Source organism: Pelobates fuscus, chromosome 11 (assembly GCF_036172605.1).
Source record: "Pelobates fuscus isolate aPelFus1 chromosome 11, aPelFus1.pri, whole genome shotgun sequence".
Classification (NCBI taxonomy): Eukaryota; Metazoa; Chordata; class Amphibia; order Anura; family Pelobatidae; genus Pelobates; species Pelobates fuscus.
The window spans coordinates 128,118,310-128,135,703 of record NC_086327.1 but is presented as its reverse complement, the minus strand read 5'-3'; the positions used below and the strand labels follow the sequence as shown (position 1 = coordinate 128,135,703).

Below are 17,394 nucleotides of genomic sequence, written 5' to 3'. Positions count from 1 at the left end.
GCTTCTGCCACAATGCTCCCCCAGAACCAAGCCAGCATACACAGTCTGATCCCAACGGATCGGCTTGGGGATGTCTGGAGGAGTACCCACAGATCACTTGTCTAGTTCCGTTTGTCGGGATAACCCGTCAGCATTTCCATTGAGCTTCCCCGGGCGATATTGGATATTGAAATCAAAGGGCTGAAGCGCTAAGCTCCAGCGCAGCAGTCTGGCATTGTCTCCTGACACCCGGTTCAGCCAGACCAACGGGTTGTGATCTGTGAGCAGGGAAAATGTTTGTCCATACAAATAGGGCTGTAGTTTCTTGAGGGCCCACACCACGGCAAGGCATTCCTTTTCGATGGCGGCGTAGCTTACTTCTCTGGGTAGAAGTTTTCGGCTGAGGTAAGCTACTGGGTGTTCACCGCCATCGGCTCCGATCTGGCTCAGTACTGCTCCCAATCTGAACATTGAAGCGTCTGTATGGACGAGAAAGCGTTTAGTCGGATCGGGAGCAGCCAACACAGGGGCATTAACAAGGGCATTTTTTAGGAGTTGGAAGGCCTGTTCACACTCTGGGGCCCATACTACTAGTTTGGGAAGGTTCTTGCGGGTCAAGTCGGTAAGGGGCTTGGCTAGGGCGCTGTAGTTAGGTACAAACTTTCGGTAATATCCTGCTGTCCCCAAAAAGGCTAGTACCTGGGTTTTAGTGCAGGGGGTTGGCCATTTAGCTACGGCCTCTATTTTGGCTGGTTCGGGTTTTTGGTGGCCGCTGCCTACTCGGTGTCCGAGGTATTGGACCTCGGCCATCCCTATATGGCATTTACTGGGCTTGAGGGTCAGTCCGGCTTCCCGGATGCGGTCTAGTACTGCTCCGATATGGTCTAGATGATCGGCCCAGGAGTAACTAAAGATGGCTATGTCGTCTAGATAGGCGCAAGCGTACTCCTGAAACCCGTCCAATAGTCGGTCCACCATCCTCTGGAAGGTGGCCGGGGCGTTCTTCATCCCAAATGGCATGACCCGGAATTGGTACAGGCCAAATGGGGTGACGAAGGCCGACTTGGGAATGGCGTCCTCGGCTAGAGGAATTTGCCAATATCCTTTACAAAGATCAATGGTGGTTAAGTATTTCCCCCTAGCCATTTTGTCTAATAGCTCGTCTATCCGGGGCATGGGATAGGCATCTGATATGGTTTTATCATTGAGCCTCCGGTAATCTACACAGAAGCGGGTAGTTCCATCCCACTTCGGCACGAGTACTACGGGGGATGCCCAGGGGCTATCTGAAGGCTCAATTACCCCTAACTGCAACATTTCCTTCAGTTCCTTGTACATGTTCCCCCTCACTGCTTCGGGAATGCGGTAGGGCGGTTGACGGAGTGGGATCGGATCTAGGGTTTCTACCCGATGGGTAGCTAACGGGGTATATCCCGGGAGGTTGGAAAAAGTGGCTCCTTTTTCCCTAATTAAACTTTGGGCCTGAGCTTTTTCCTGGGGATTCAAGCGGTCTCCTAGCTGTACGGCTGCGAGATCCTCTTGTAGCGTTCCTCGGGCCAGCATGTCAGGGAGGGGTAGGTTATCTGTGTCCTCTGCAGCCGAGGCGCAGATGGCGGATACTTCCTCTGTGCGCTCGTGGTAGGGCTTCAGCATGTTCACATGGAACATGCGTCTGTCCCCGGTCCCGGCGCAGGGGCCGATTATATAGGTGGTATCGCAGACCTGCTCTACCACCTTGAATGGGCCCCGCCAGGAAGCCTGCAGCTTTTCAGTAGGGACGGGGCGTAGGACTAGTACTTTCTGGCCGACCTGAAAGCTGCGGTCCCTGGCTCCCTTATCATACCATTGGCGCTGGCGTGTCTGGGCCGCCTGGAGGTTGTTGCGCACAGCCCGGGTCAATTCCTCCAGGCGGTTCCGAAACTCCAACACATAGGGTACGATAGGGGTGCCGTCAATGGTCGTTCCCCCCTCCCAGTGTTCCCTTATTAGGTCTAGGGGTCCCCTTACCCTCCTTCCGAACAACAGTTCGAAGGGAGAGAACCCAGTGGACTCTTGGGGCACCTCTCGGTAGGCGAACAGGAGATGGGGTAAGAACCGCTCCCAGTTCTTCTGAGTGGCTACGAACGTGCGGATCATTTGTTTTAAGGTCCCATTAAACCGTTCGCAGAGGCCATTGGACTGGGGGTGGTATGGGGAATTAAGGATAGCTCGGACCCCGCATACTTTCCAAAGCTGTTGCGTGACCTCGGCCGTGAATTGGGTACCCTGATCTGAAATGATCTCCCGGGGGATCCCCATACGGGTAAATATACGCATGAGGGCGTCTACTATAGTCTCTGCGTGTACATTTGTCAGGGCTACTGCTTCGGGGTATCTAGTGGCATAGTCTACCACGGTCAATATGTATTTCTTACCAGACGGGCTTTTTTGTCTCAGCGGCCCGATAATGTCTACCGCTACCCGGCTAAAGGGTTCTTCAATAATGGGCAGGGTGTGTAGTTTGGCCTTGTATCGGTCCCCCCGCTTTCCCACTCTCTGACAGGTATCACAGGTATTACAGTACTGCTTAATATCCTGTGATATCCCTGGCCAGAAGAAGTTCTGTAGCAGCCGATGTTTGGTTCGGCTGATCCCTAGGTGTCCGGACATGGGGATGTCGTGGGCGATCCGCATTAACTCTTGTCGATACTTTCGAGGCACAATTAACTGTTTAATGGGTACAGGAATTGACCCAGCTACTACCTTTTCTGCATACCGGTATAATAACCCCTTATCCCAAGCATATCTCTCCCCCTCTCTGCCAGTCTGGTTTTTATCTATCCTGTCCTTGTAAACCTGTAGGGACGGGTCCAGGGCGACCTCGCTACCAAATTCTAATGGGGCAGCCCAAGGTAATACAGTGGGATCAGGGGGGTTCGTGCTTACCTGAGCCTCAGAGTCAAGGTGGGGTGCCGTGGTGCGAGCCTGTTGACGGGTGACGACCGGGTAAGCTTCCTGTGGAGGAGGCCGGGTAACAAAAGCGGAAGTTAGCTCCCCCAAATCGTTCCCCAAAATCACATCGGCAGGTAGATCTTGCATCATCCCCACTTCAATTTGTCCTGCCCCCGCTCCCCAGTCCAAATGTAGTTTAGCAGTGGGTACCTTGTAGATAGCTCCCCCTGCCACTCGAACTGCAATGCAATCTCCAGTGAGATGGTTCGGGGCCACTAAATGGTTCCGTACCAGAGTGATGGTGGCCCCAGAATCTCTTAACCCCTCCAGCCGCTTGCCCTCCACATGGACCACTTGCCGGTGGCCCTGGCGGTTGTCTGAGGCCGCCTGGACCGGGTTTACCTCATGGAGGGTGCCCAAGGGTTCTTCTATTTGGGTAGAGGTGAAAGGTTGAGCCCAGGGCCTGCCCTGATAGCAGTGTACCGCGGCTCGGGGGGTGGTTGGTGGTCGTTGAGGGGTCCAGGCCGGTCTGGCCCGGTTTTGGGGACAGTCTCGTTGCATGTGACCCAGCTGGTTACATGCATGGCACCGGACAGATGCCCGGTTGTTGTACCGGGGGGGTTGGGACTGGTAGGTCCCCCCTGGTCGGGGCGGATTTACTGGGGTAAGCTGGGGAACAGCAGGCGCAGATTGCACTCTACTGGATAAATGCTGTTCCCGCCGGGAGTCCTGATGCTCATCTGCTAGTTGAGCGGCCTCATGCAGAGTACGGGGCTTACGGTCTCTTACCCAGATCTGTAACTGTGGAGACAAACGTTTGTAGAACTGTTCCAGCATCATCAATTGCTGGATCTCTTGGGCCGTGACGGCTTTGGCTGCCTCAAGCCACCCGTTAGCTGCCCGTTGTAGGCGGTGTGCAAATTCTGCATGTGAGTCTTTTTCTGATTTGGGTAGTTTCCGGAACTGTGTTCGGTATGCTTCAGGTGTAATGGCATACCGTGCGAGCAAGGTTTGTTTTACCTTCTGATAGTCTCGGATATCCTCCGCCGGCATAGCTCGGTAGGCATCTGCTGCGCGGCCGGATAGGTTACCCGCTAGCACTCGTACTTGTTCTTCAGTGCTAATGGCATGCAGCTGGCACAAAAGTTCAAAGTTCTGTAAATAGCCATCAATGTCCCCCTCGGTATCATTAAATGCTTTGAATACCTGGTACGGTATTTTAGCTTTCGCTGGCGGGGTGGGGGCCGATGTTGCGCTTCCCTGCGCTGATCGCTGCATAAAGAGAGCCTGTACATCGTTGTACACCTGGTCTGCTTTCTGTGCTGCCATGGCTGGTGAGAATAGAGCCATCCTGGCCCTATATTCTCTGGTAAACTCAGTTTCTTCCCCCTCCCTTGGAGGTGCTGCAGCAGCTGCGACTCTGTCTCCTTCCATGAGTTCTGCGATTAGGATAGCCTTTGTTTTGTTGCTTGCTATCCTCCCTCTCGCTTCCAGTAACTCTTTTAGCGTGTCCCGTTTCAAGAGGGTATAATCTGTTTCCATTCAGTCCTTTTTAATTCCTGCTGAATGCCTCTTGCTGTGTAGTACGATCCCGTCGCTTGCCACCAATTGTAGCGGAGTAGAGGTATGATCCAAGGTAGCTCCGCTGGTAGACAGGAACAGCAATCCCAGACAGGTATCAAACGGGTAGCGTAGTTACAATCCCTTCCCTCCAAGAACTAGACGACACATAGCTTGGAGGTCAACTATCAGCTTTATTCACACAATTTCTTTTATGGCTTTTTCCCATGCAAGGGAGGTAACTCAAAACAACCAATCACCTCACAATCACCTCCCCTCCCTCTCCTCCCCTTAGATTAGCAGGTAAATTAATTAGAGGGAACCGAGTTTTCCCCAGTTTCTGAACGTCCCCTAAATACGGGGGGTACGATGATAAACGAGGGGTCCCCTGGTAGGTCTGCTCTGGGTGAGTAACATATTCAAATTTCACCCAGATCAGACCAGGGGTTCGGGAGTTACAGATATTTAAAGATTTGACCGACTGCAGGGACACAGTAGCCGAAAACAGCTCCATAGATTCTGGCCCTGTAGTCGGTCTACTTCACTGCAGAGAAAGTGCCGAACAGCTCAGCCATCCGACCCCAATCTTTGGTTCGGATGAATCCCCTAGACTGGGGAATGCAAACTACCGAACGGCGGGCCGTTCGGCAGTTTGGATCATACGATTTGGTGATCCTGGAGGTCTGAGCGGTGTCTGGGTAGTCGAGCGTCCGATTTTAGTTCCAGACGCTCGACGACCAAACACCGCTGTTCGGCAGTTAAGATGGCCGCCGCCACGTGGAGATTAGGCGAACGGCGGCCACCCACGGACCCAATAACGATATGCAACATTGTTTCTTTCTTAACAGGCAGGTACAATATACATGATGCATTGACATATAGAGCTAGGGACAAATAACATTGTACATAAGAGTCTCTGGTGGCTGCTTCTGCCACAAAATGCCATGCAGAACTTGGAAAATAACATTTCTTAATTGTTGCCCTATTTTTTCTGAACAAAATGATATATACGTGTGAGTGCACTTAATACGAAAGAGATACATTATGGTTGAACAAACATATAGCTCAAATTTTAGGTTTTGTTTTGGTTGGAACTTAAATAAATAAATCATCTCAATTGTTTTAGCTTTAATTTCTGTGTACACCAGACATGGCATATACATTTGTTAGCCCCCACAGGGATGTTTGCACTGTGCATGTGCATGTACAATACCTGTGCTCTATGGAATTTCTCGACAGACTTTGTTGCCCACAACGTGGAGGTGCGGTGGAGTTAAGATTTTCACTTACCTTCACTTCTCTAGCATTTACTGATTGAGGGAACAAGGAACTGTTACTTTTGTGGATTAAGGTCTGGACTTTACTCGTTTATGGATGCTCATTCCTATCATTTATATTGTATGTAATCAGAGTTAGCGGTCCTCTCAGGATGGGTGTTGTGCATCAAAGTTAAGACTTTCACTTACCTCCACTATACTTTAGTATTTGCTGGGTTGAGGGAACAAGGATATGTCACTTGTCTAGATGTGACAGCTCAGCTTCAACTAACTTGCCTGAAATGATGTCTGTTCCCATCAGCAATTGTTTTTGTGGCTAAGTGTGGTGTCAGAAACTCAGACCTTTGTTACATTTTGCTAAAAAATCATTACTTTGCCTTGAAATTCAGTGAAATCTGTCTTTGTGATAAATTCAAAAGTGACATTTTAATATCCTGGGAGTCAGGACCAGAATAAGACTCTCCTTGTGCCCATTGTGCTGCCTGGGTCCACGGATGATATGCTGCCCCTTTCCTCCCCCTCATACCCCCCCCCCCCCCACCCCACACCAAAAGCACGCCAATATCCCTTATGTTATGTGTAGTGAATGCAATGTGTGCTTGTGTAGTGGATGCAGTGTGTGTATTGTATGCAGTGTGTGCAGTGTATGTAGTGAATGCGTTATGTGTTTGTGTGTGTGCAGTGAATGCATTATGTGTGTGTGTAGTGGATGCAATGTCTGTGTGTCTAGGATGCAGTGCCTGTTTTTGTGCCATGGATGTAGTGTGTATTGTATGCATTGTGTGTATTGAATACATTTTCTGTGTGTGTCTAGTGGATGCAGTGTCTGTGTAGTGGATGTAGTATATGTGTAGTGCATGTAGTAGCTGTGTACTGCATGTAATATTAGATAAATGCTTGGGGGTGAGCAGTTTAAATTAAATTGTGCTTATTCTTATATGTGTAGGAAGTGACAGTATAGGGGAAATTGTGTGTAGGAAGGTGACAGTAGAGGGGGCAGTGTGTAGAAAGTGGGCAGTGGGCGGCAGTTTGTAGGATAGCTGTGGTGACGGTGTGGTGGCAGGGTGTGAGCGTGAGAGTGGTGGATAGCAGGGTTTGAGGGTGACAGTGACAGTGTGGGAGCAGGATGTAAGGGTGGCAAGGACAGTAGTGGGCGGCAGGATATCTCGCTTTCAATGCTAACCCCCTACCTTCCGATGGTGCAGAAACACATAAAACCAAAATGTTAAAAATCAACTAAGTGTAACAGAAAGTAAAATAAAAAATAAAAAATCTGTTCTGTAAATCTAGTTTTCCTTAATTATCTGCAAGTGATAAGCTTTGGAATCCTTAAACTTCTGGTGGTCCAGAATTATTCTGTATCAATAGATGAAAGAAGGTAACTGTGGTTATGAACTCAGAAGAGACAAAGTCTATCAAGTTTGCTTTAAATACTTTATTAAATATTTGAATATTAACATAGAGCGAGAATTTGATTTATCTGATTTATTTCTTGGTGAATACATTTCTACAAATTCTACACATTCAGTTCTAGATTACTACTTCTAATAGTCATTGGCAACCATTTAGTTTTTTACTCTAATATGAAATGTTGTCGCACATGTATAACTAGTCACATGTTAAAGTGGCACTGTCACTTTTTTGGGGACTTCGCATAAAATAAAAAGACCCCCGATGGTTGACAGGAGAAGGGCGGAGGAAATGTAAGTTTTACTTATCTGATCCTATCCCTTGTTGGTACTGTCATCTTTTTCCTACCCATTCTCTTCTGCCCCAGCCGTTGTCACTGCTGTACTCTTGTGTGTGCGTCAGAGTACAACATTGAAGTCTGTGGAGGAGACCATAGATGGAGCCAATTCCTCGCAGTCGTCACTGGTGATGGCTGGGGGCTGGTCACTTCTAGAAGGCAATAGCTCTGCCCACTTTCAAGACGAGTTAGGCACAGGAAAAATACAGAGACAAAGCAGTCCCTACTTTGTTTCAATATATTCTTTGAGTGGTTTGGAATTTCAGTGATTTCAGTCAATATGAATATTTCATAAAGATTTTATGTCTATAAAATACTGATTTTGCAAGGGGGTGACAGTGCCGCTTTATGAATGAACTAGTTAAACAGTCTTCATGCAAGCTCTTATATGCATTATTGCATCGTAATCGACCAGATCACAGTTTTTTTTGCTAGGTAGCACATTCACTTTTTCAAGGACAAGCCCAGCGTTAATGACAGCCTGTTTTACAAACTCTTTATCAACCGGTAGAATAAAGAATTTCTCCTCATCAACCTTATAAAATGTCATATTTAGGACTGTAAACAGTATCAGGTGCCCCCCAGGTTTTAAGTGGGATGTAAGTTTTTTCAGGTTTCTCTGGTAGGTGTCTCTGTCTTTGCTGGTAACTTCCAATAGATATAGACTGAGAACGCAGTCCGCTTGGGGTAAATCGACAGGGACCTGATCATCGTTAGAAATATCCCATTTTACTACTCCTTTAATTGCTTGTCTTGTTTTGTCTTCCTTCACGTGCCATGCTTCTCTGCAATGGTAAAAAAAAAATATTACATATTATATGGTTTTCCTGGTGATTTATAAATTTCCTCAGAAATTGTCCTTCAAGATAACCTCAGACCTGTCCAGTGTGGAGCCTGTGAATGCCAGTGCTGCACACCGTCTGAGTGACTACCACTGCTGGTGCAACTAGTCAGAAATGTAAACACTGCCTTTTCTCTTAAAAGACAGTGTTTACTTAAAAAGCCTGCAGAGACATGCTACAGACAACAGCATCACTACAATAAGCTATAATGTAGCTTCTGAGAAAGGCGCAGTTGGGTGTCAAGTTACCGGCCTCTTCATTTGATTTTAAATTCACTTGACCCCGTGGTTCTATATTTGGTTGGCACTTCTTAAATTATGGTACTAAACATAGTCATTTAGGTAGGGGCTGCCTTGAAGCAGTATGAGGATGGTCATAGATTAGTGTCTAGAGCAGTTTTGTTTAAGTAAAAAACAACAGCTAAATGCACAATGGTCCTGGTTGAATCAAATAATAACTCTTTTGTTTACATACATTCAGACTGGTGTGATAAAGGAGAGCAGCACAGGGGAAATCTATTATAAGCTAGCTGCTCCTGGTGTTACATATAATACCCAATACTGGCGTTGGTTCATGAACTAGTTTAAACACTTATTAGATCAATCCACTTACTTGATCTAAGGGAAGCCATTAGGCTGCTAGAGTAGTACCTGCCAAGAATGGGGTACATTGACGTTGTGGCAGGCTAATGCAATATATGATCATATAATGTAACTAAACCCCCATTATTTTTTTTCTATTACTATAACAAATGTCAAAAATGTGAAATCATTGTTATTGAATAAGTGACTGTGCTGGATTGTGTGTGTACATATATATACACTGGACAAAATTATAAACGCAACACTTTTGTTTTTGCCATTATTTTTCCAGGTCCTGTAAATATACAGCAACTTCGCACAGCCATTGAAGAGGAGTGGACCAACATTTCACAGGCCACAATCAATATCCTGATCAACTCTATGCGAAGGAGATGTGTTGCACTGCGTAAGGAAAATGGTGGTCACACCAGATACTGACTGGATTTTGGACCCCCAGGCGCCTCGATACAGTAAAACTGCACATTTTAGAGTGGCCTTTTATTGTGGCCAGCCTAAGGCACACCTGTGCATTAATCATGCTGTCTAATCCGCATCTTGATATGCCACACCTGTGAGGTCAATGGATTATCTCGGCAAAGGAGAAGTGCTCACTAACACAGATTTAGACAGATTTGTGAACAATATTTGAGAGAAATAGGCCTTTTTTGTACATAGAAAAAGTCTTAGATCTTTGAGTTCAGCTCATGAAAAATGGGGGCAAAAACAAAAGTGTTGTGTTTATAATTTTGTTCAGTGTATATATATATATATATATATATATATATATATAAAACATACACAATCCAGCACACTCACTTATTCACTAAACAATTATTTCAAATCTTACAGATTGTAGTAGTTTATTTTAAAAACACCTCACCTAAGCAAAAATTAATGGGGGTTTAGTTACATTATATGTATGCATAAGCATACATATCGTCAATGTACCCCATTCTTGGCAGGTCCTACTCTAGCAGCCCAATATACATATATCTATATATATATATATACAGACAAAAAAGAAAACCTTGCACTCCTACTCACATAATAAATGACCCGGTGCTCGATTGCACAATTAGATATGTATCAAAGATAATCAGCACTCCCAGGTTTTGCAGAAAAAAACCCAGTTGCTTGCTGTCCTGATGAAAGTTCCCCAGAGGAACTGAAACGTTGACATTCGGAATAAAATAGAAGTTTTTTTCTGCAAAACCTGGGAGTGCTGATTATCTTTGATACATATATATATATATATATATATATATATATATATATATATATATATATATATATATATATATGTTTTGAATTTAACATTTTTGAGTTTATTTTTTTATTTTTGTTTCCAAGCAAAAAAACAAGATATCTGGATTCAGCTAAATTGATGTGGTAAAGAGCTGCTTACTATTATGACCAGAATGATGTCATGCAACAATGATAAAATATTGTCTAACTCATACATTACCTGCCTCCTTCTAACTTGTAGAGAAACTTTGCTCCATATGAGAAGTTAACAGCGTCTTGTTTATTTTGACGCCATTTCTCAAATTCATTGATGTTGAGATCATTAACTTCTATTACATATATGTCTTTAAATCCATTGCAGACTGGTATTAGATGGCTTGCTGTTGCTCCAACACTAAAATCGATCAACGTTTCTCCCTTCACAACTCCTGTAAGAATCCACAGAATGATTGTATGTTGGAAATGCTTACATTAGGAATCCTTTGAGTCGACTCTACAGCTTGTCTGCTGAATCACAGTGATTGTAAGTGAGCAGTGGGCTCGTGAATGTGGAATATAGGCAGTGCTGGCCTTTGGGGTGTGCAAGCTGTGCGGCTGCACAGGGAGCCTTGGCAAAAGGGGCGCCAGGCAGCTGACACAGCTTGCAAGTTCAACTAAAGAGAAGGAAACAGTTAGCAGGTCAGGAGCACAGTAGCCGAGGATTCTGTCACTCTCCCACCCCCCCTACTTGAAAACCAGAGTAATCCGAAGGTTAAAACTAATACGTTGTTGTTATTATTATTATTATTATTATTATTATTATTATTATTATTATTATTATATTAACCCTTTCCCGACCGTAGATGGAAATTTTCCGTCAACCTTGTACTTGCGTTAATGACAGTTGACGGAAAATTTCTGTCATTTAGTAAAGTCAACCCCAGATCGCCGCAATCGCGGCGATCGCGGTGATCACGGTGTTAGCACTCACCCGGTCTGCCTCGGTATCCGAGGCAGACTGGGAGCACCGGATTGCACTGCCCCTGCAGCAGTGATCACTCTGACAGGCTGTCAGAGCGAGCACATGTGCTGCAGGGACTTACCATCTGCCTCCCTGCTCTTCCGCGGTCTGTGTGAAGTGCAGGGAGACGGATCAGAGCTAATCTGCTTCTGTAAAAAAATAAATAATTAAAGTTAAATCCCACCCTCCATTTCCCCTGCTTTAATAAAATTAACCCCTTCCCTGCCAATTGATCACTAACTACAGTGTTCAATTGGCAGGGATTATATGTTACTGTCATCTGAATTTTTTTCAAATTTATTTTATTAATAAATTTAAATATTTTAAAATTATATAGTTAGCTTGCTGGGATGGGTGGAAGTTAGTGGGGAATTGGGGGATTTGATGTTAGGCTAACTAGGGGTTAACATTAAAAAAAGTTTTAAAATGAGCTTTAAAAAGTAAAAAAAGTTAGAAAAAACTGTTTTAATAACATTTAAGTAAAAAAAAAAAAAAACACCCGCCTTTACCCAGTCCAAACTAAAATTAACCCCTTCCCTGCCAGTTGGAAACTGCCTACAGTGATCAAAATACAGATCGCAGTATTATACTGTATCTATTTTTTTTAACCCATTAGGATTAACTTCTATTTATTTTTTAACAATCATTAACAATACATTAAAAAATGCTCATTACTACTACACTTGGAACATACTAGCGAAAAACTGATCCCACGCTAAGGTTCACAATATGCCTTTTGAATTACCCTGTGGTATATTCTTTAATAAATAGTTTGTGTTTGTGGGGAAGTTTAAATATAACATACGGGGGAATTGCTGTACTCGGCCGACATAGCTGAGCCACATATGTAGTATTATACAGTTGTAGCACACATAAGGTTTGCAAAATATACTGCACAAACTCACATTGTGTGTCAAAAAGGCAGAAAAAATGCTTATTACCACTACACTTGGTACAAGCTAGCAGAAATTTTTTCCCATGCTTTTGTTCAAAATATGCCTTTTGAAATACCCTGGGATGTCTTCTTTAAGAAATGGTATGCCTTTATGGGGTAATTGGATTATATAACCTGGTAAAATACTCTAAAATGGGACATGGACACAGCGTAAAGTTCAAAGTTTGAAAAAAAAAAATGAAATGGCTGTGTCTCAAATGTGCCCCTTCAATGTCCACATATACCTGGTAAAGGTACATACGGGGGTAATACTGTACTCAGACAACATAGCTGAGCAACATATGAAGTATTACACATAAGGTTTGCAAAATATACTGTGCAAACTCACTTTGTGTTTCAAAAAGGCAGAAAAAACGCTTATTACCACTACACTTGGTACAAGCTAGCGGAAAAATTATCCCACGCTAAGGTTCAAAATATGCCTTTTGAAATACCCTGGCATGTCTTCTTAAAGAAATGGTATGCCTTTATGGTGTAGTTGAAATATGTGCTCAAAAGTGGAACACGGACGCATAAAAACCTCCATGAAAATTCACACTTAAAAACCTGAACTTGTCACGTCTCTTTTACAGCACTGTAACTTCACAAAATAGTGTCTAGGTCATACATTGGGCATATTGTTTTACTCAGAAGATGTAACTAAGCATAATTTGGGGATTTTTATGACAGTGGTACATATCAAGTGTAAGAAATACTCAGCAAAAATGCAACATATATGTAAAAATGCAATTTTTCCCCCCTCACCACGAACATTGACATAAATTGGTGAACAAATGGTGACAAGTTAAGGCACAATATACACCATATTAGATACCCTGGGGTGTCTGCTTTATAAAATGAAAGCCCTTTGTGGGGTTATTTGAACAGTCATACTGCTATAATACCCTAAAATTAGACATAGGCCAGTCAAATCCATCTAGGAAAATTCTAACTATAGAAACTGAAATAGCCTTGTCTCTTATATGGCATTGTAGCTTTACAGAAAAGTGCCAAAGGCATACAATGGAGGTATTGTTATACTCAGCAGATGTAGCTGAACACAATATGGGGTTCTGTGCAGGAATAGCACAATCCAGATTTATACACAAAAAACTTTGTTATATGTGTATATACCAAAATAGAGAAAAAACACAATTTTACTCCAATATTTAGTAGAGATTGGCGATGAAATGGTTACGTAAAAAGTGTCAAACTAACCTTAGGTAAATAGCCTGTGATGTCTACTTTATATAAATATATACTTTTGTGTGGCAATTTTGTTTTCTGTGGTGGCTACTAAACCTATAAGACAAACATACCAACTTCTAAAATTGTTTCACATTAAAATTTTATTTTAGTCCTTGTATTTTGTGACCTGTAACTTTCAAAATAAGCTGAAATCCTATACATATTATGTATTCTATATATATCAAGACACATAAATGAATTTATTTTGAATTACTTTTTCTAAGCTGGACATATTATGCACATGCTATTATTGCCAAAACTGTGAAATAAAATGTTTTTTGTTTTTTTTCCCATTTTGTGGCTTTTTTTAAAAATAATTAATGAGAATTTATCTATGTATATGTGACATAAAATTAAAGCTCTGTTTGCCCTCTGAAAAACGGTATATAATATGTGTTGTTGCAATAAATGACAGAGATGCAAATTGCGTTAGAACACAAACAGTAAAAAATGCAAAAATGGCTTGTGTCCTTAAGGGTAAGACAAGCTTTTGAAGCTGTGTCCTTAAGGGGTTAAATAAATGTGATTTCCTAGTGGTCGAGTGATGTGGCAGATTAGCAGATGCAGACCATAACAAGTTCTCCCTTGAGATAAGGTCCTTCGTGGGAGTGGGTGGCAGGCAGTTCAGTAGAATGAATGACTGTTTTAAATTGTCCTTAGCCACTCCTCCAGTCTGTAAACGGTTGGCAAATCAACCTCAGCCACTCCTTCAGTCTGTGATTGGTTGGCTGAATGACCTCAGCCACCCAGCCTCTCCTCCTCTTACCCATATTCAGTGAATATTGTATTTAGAATTAAAATGTATTTTATTTCTGCATGTATATATATATGTATTATTTTTTACATTATTATGTGATTTTATTAATTATAATTTTAGGAACCTGCCTAACAGCCCAGGCAGAAAATCCAGAGAATTTAATTTGCAAGCCTCATATTTGGCCCTATAAACACTAAGTTTGGCCTGTGTTTGTGATTAAATGGCACTAAAAAAGACTGGACATACCACATTTTTATTACCCTGGATTATCTACTTTTGCAAATGGTATGCTGTGATGCAGGTAAATTTCATTCCAGGGCTGCCATATGGTCTCAAAATCAACACAGACCATGGAAACCAATCTGGCAAATTTCAACGTCTAAAAACTGAAATGGACAAGCTCTTTATTTGACCCTGTAGCTTTCCCAAACACCATGAAACCTGTAGTTGGAAGGCATCGTTGTACCCGTGGGACAACTCAGCATACAAACATGTGTGTTTTATTGCAGTAAAAGCTAACAGTATTATTACATTCACAGTTAAAATGTCATACAAAACTTTGAAAATAACAAAATGTCTTAGCTTCTCACACTCTTTTAGATATTATTCTTATTTAATTGTGTTCCATATATGATTATTTGTTGTAAAATGAAAGTCCTATTTCTCCTGAACAAAATGATATATAATAAGTGTGGGTGCAATGTGTCAATTAGGGTTGAACAAACATATAGCTCAAATTCTAGGTTTTGTTTTAGTCAGAACATGTACAATTGCCTCTGTCCTTAAGGGGTTAATAATAAATATATAAATGTATACAGACCTGAATCGATGTCTTTATGTATTTGTTCCATTGGAAATTCTAAGTTTTCCTTTATTAATGGGAAATTCTCGTCACAAAAGTGAACTTCAACAAATCTTTTTGCCGGATATGCCTCATCATGATAATGCTTGCCGCCGGTGGAACTCATGTTGAATAGCTGAGGTGCTGTGATCAGCTACGCTTTGTCTACCTGATGAAATGCTCCCTTATATATATATATTTAATATATTTAATATGTATGTAAATCTGGTAACACCAGGATGCAAACCACATCAGATGATTCTGTGTGTGTGAAAAACACCTCTATACTATATGTATCAAGTGATGTTTTAGTCCTCAGGGTTCCTTCATGCAGACTAAGTGCTGGTTTATGAAAAAATGCTTATAGGTGGTTATATGTGGGATATGGATCTGGTCAATTCTGGTAGAATGAGGCAGACTGTGCTCGATAGTCATTCTATTAGTGAGACGCAACATATACCGGGTTATTCACTAAAATTGTTAGGAATCCAAAGTGAATTTAAAATTTAAGGCCAATAATGATAAACTGGAAGTATAGCTGACTTGAACAACTTCCAGTTTGACTGTTTAATTTGGCCTTTAAAATCACTTTTAATTGCCAGCAATTCTCACTTTAATGAATAACCCTAATTCTGTTTTATACCACCTATTTTAATGGGTTTACTCTGTGTCCCCTATACATGTGCAATTTGTTTCGTTCCGAATGTCAATTGCCTAATCTCAATTATTTTAGCTTTAATTCCTGTGTACACCAGACATGGCATATAACATTTGTAGCCCCCACAGTGATGTTTGCACTGCGCATGTGCATGTACAATACCTGTGCTCTATGGAATTTCTCTATAGATGTTCAAGAGCACATGAGTGTACCCAAGGCTTTGCTGGACGACTAAGTTACCCACAACATGGAGGTGCGTTGGAGTTAAGATTTTCACTTACCTTCACTGCTCTCGCATTTACTGATTGAGGGAACAAGGAACTGTTACTTTTGTGGATTAAGGTCTGGGCAAAGTTTATACTTTACTTGTTTATGGATGCTCATTCCTATCATGTATATTGTATGTAATCAGAGTTAGCGGTCCTCTGAGGATGGGTGTTGTGCAACAAAGTTAAAGGACCACTATAGTGCGAGGAAAACATACTAGTTTTCCTGGCACTATAGTGCCCTGAGAGTGCCCCCACCCTCAGGGACCCCCTCCCGCCAGGCTCTGGAGAGAGGAAGGGGTTAAAATCTTACCTTTCTCCAGTGCCGGACAGGGAGGTTTCCTCCTCCTCTCCTCCATCCTCGCGACGTCATCGACTGAATGCGCATGCGCGGCAGGAGCCGTGCGCGCATTCAGCCGGTCTCATAGGAAAGCATTTACAATGCTTTCCTATGGACGCTGGCGTCTTCTCACTGTGATTTTCAATGAGACTGTCAATGAGACAGCCACTAGAGGCTCTAGATGATGGATTAACCCTCAGTATAAACATAGCAGTTTATAAAAAAAAAAGGGTTAACCCTAGCTGGACTAGACACCCAGACCACTTCATTAAGCTGAAGTGGTGTGGGTGCCTATAGTGGTCCTTTAAGACTTTCACATACCTCCACTATACTTTAGTATTTGCTGGGTTGAGGGAACAAGGATATGTCACTTGTCTAGATGTAACAGCTCAGCTTCAACTAACATCGCCTGAATTGATGTCTGTTCCCATCAGCAATTGTTTTTGTGGCTAAGTGTGGTGTCAGAAACTCAGACTTTTGTTACATTTTGCTACAAAATCATTACTTTGCCTTGAAATTCAGTGAAATCTGTCTTTGTGATAAATTCAAAAGTGACATTCTAATATCCTGGGAGTCAGGACCAGAATAAGACTCTCCTTGTGCCCATTGTGCTGCCTGGGTTCAAGGATGACATGCTGTCCCTTTCCCCTCCACACCAAAAGCTGGCCTATATCCATTATGTTATGTGTAGTGAATGCAATGTCTGCTTGTGTAGTAGATGCAGTGTGTGTATTGTATGCAGTGTATGCAGTGTGTGCAATGTATGTAGTGAATGCGTTATGTGTGTGTGTAGTGAATGCAATATGTGTGTGTGTAGTGGAAGCAGTGTCTGTGTGTCTAGGATGCAATGTCTGTTTTTGTGTCATGGATGTAGTGTGTACTTTATGCATTGTGTGTATTGAATACATGTTCTGTGTGTGTCTAGTCGATGCAGTATCTGTGTAGTGGATGTAGTGTCTGTGTAGTGGATGTAGTGTCTGTGTAGTGCATGTAATGTTGGATAAATGCTTAGGGGTGTTTAAATTAGACCAGTTTAAATTAAATTGGGCCTATCCCCACTAGTGTTGTACCGAACGGTTCGCTGGCGAATAGTTCCCTGCGAACATAGCGTGTTCGCGTTCGCCACGGCGGGGAAACACATGCGCGGTTCGATCCGCCCCCTATTCGTCATCATTGAGTAAACTTTGA

General features: G+C 42.8%; 1 protein-coding gene across 1 annotated transcript; it reads right to left on the bottom strand.

Moving 5' to 3' along the window:
* Nucleotides 1–7,855: 7,855 nt before the first annotated feature.
* On the bottom strand, nt 7,856–16,225 carry LOC134577018 (nicotinamide N-methyltransferase-like). The gene is made up of 3 exons (XM_063435664.1): nt 16,180–16,225; nt 10,383–10,590; nt 7,856–8,279 (listed from the first exon to the last, which is right to left on the bottom strand). Exons 1-3 carry the CDS (start codon nt 16,223–16,225, stop codon nt 7,856–7,858), a joined length of 678 nt encoding a protein of 225 aa, XP_063291734.1.
* Nucleotides 16,226–17,394: the final 1,169 nt, after the last annotated feature.

What these genes read in the sequence shown, in the direction of transcription:
- LOC134577018 (XM_063435664.1), bottom strand. Translation starts at nt 16,225, where the DNA reads ATGGAGGAGAGGAGGAGGAAACCTCCCTGTCCGGCACTGGAGAAAG. An exon ending in CTGTCCGGCACTGGAGAAAG is followed by an intron (nt 10,591 to 16,179) that starts GTAAGATTTTAA and finishes GGATTCTTACAG; the next exon opens with GAGTTGTGAAGGGAGAAACG. An exon ending in TACAAGTTAGAAGGAGGCAG is followed by an intron (nt 8,280 to 10,382) that starts GTAATGTATGAG and finishes TTACCATTGCAG; the next exon opens with AGAAGCATGGCACGTGAAGG.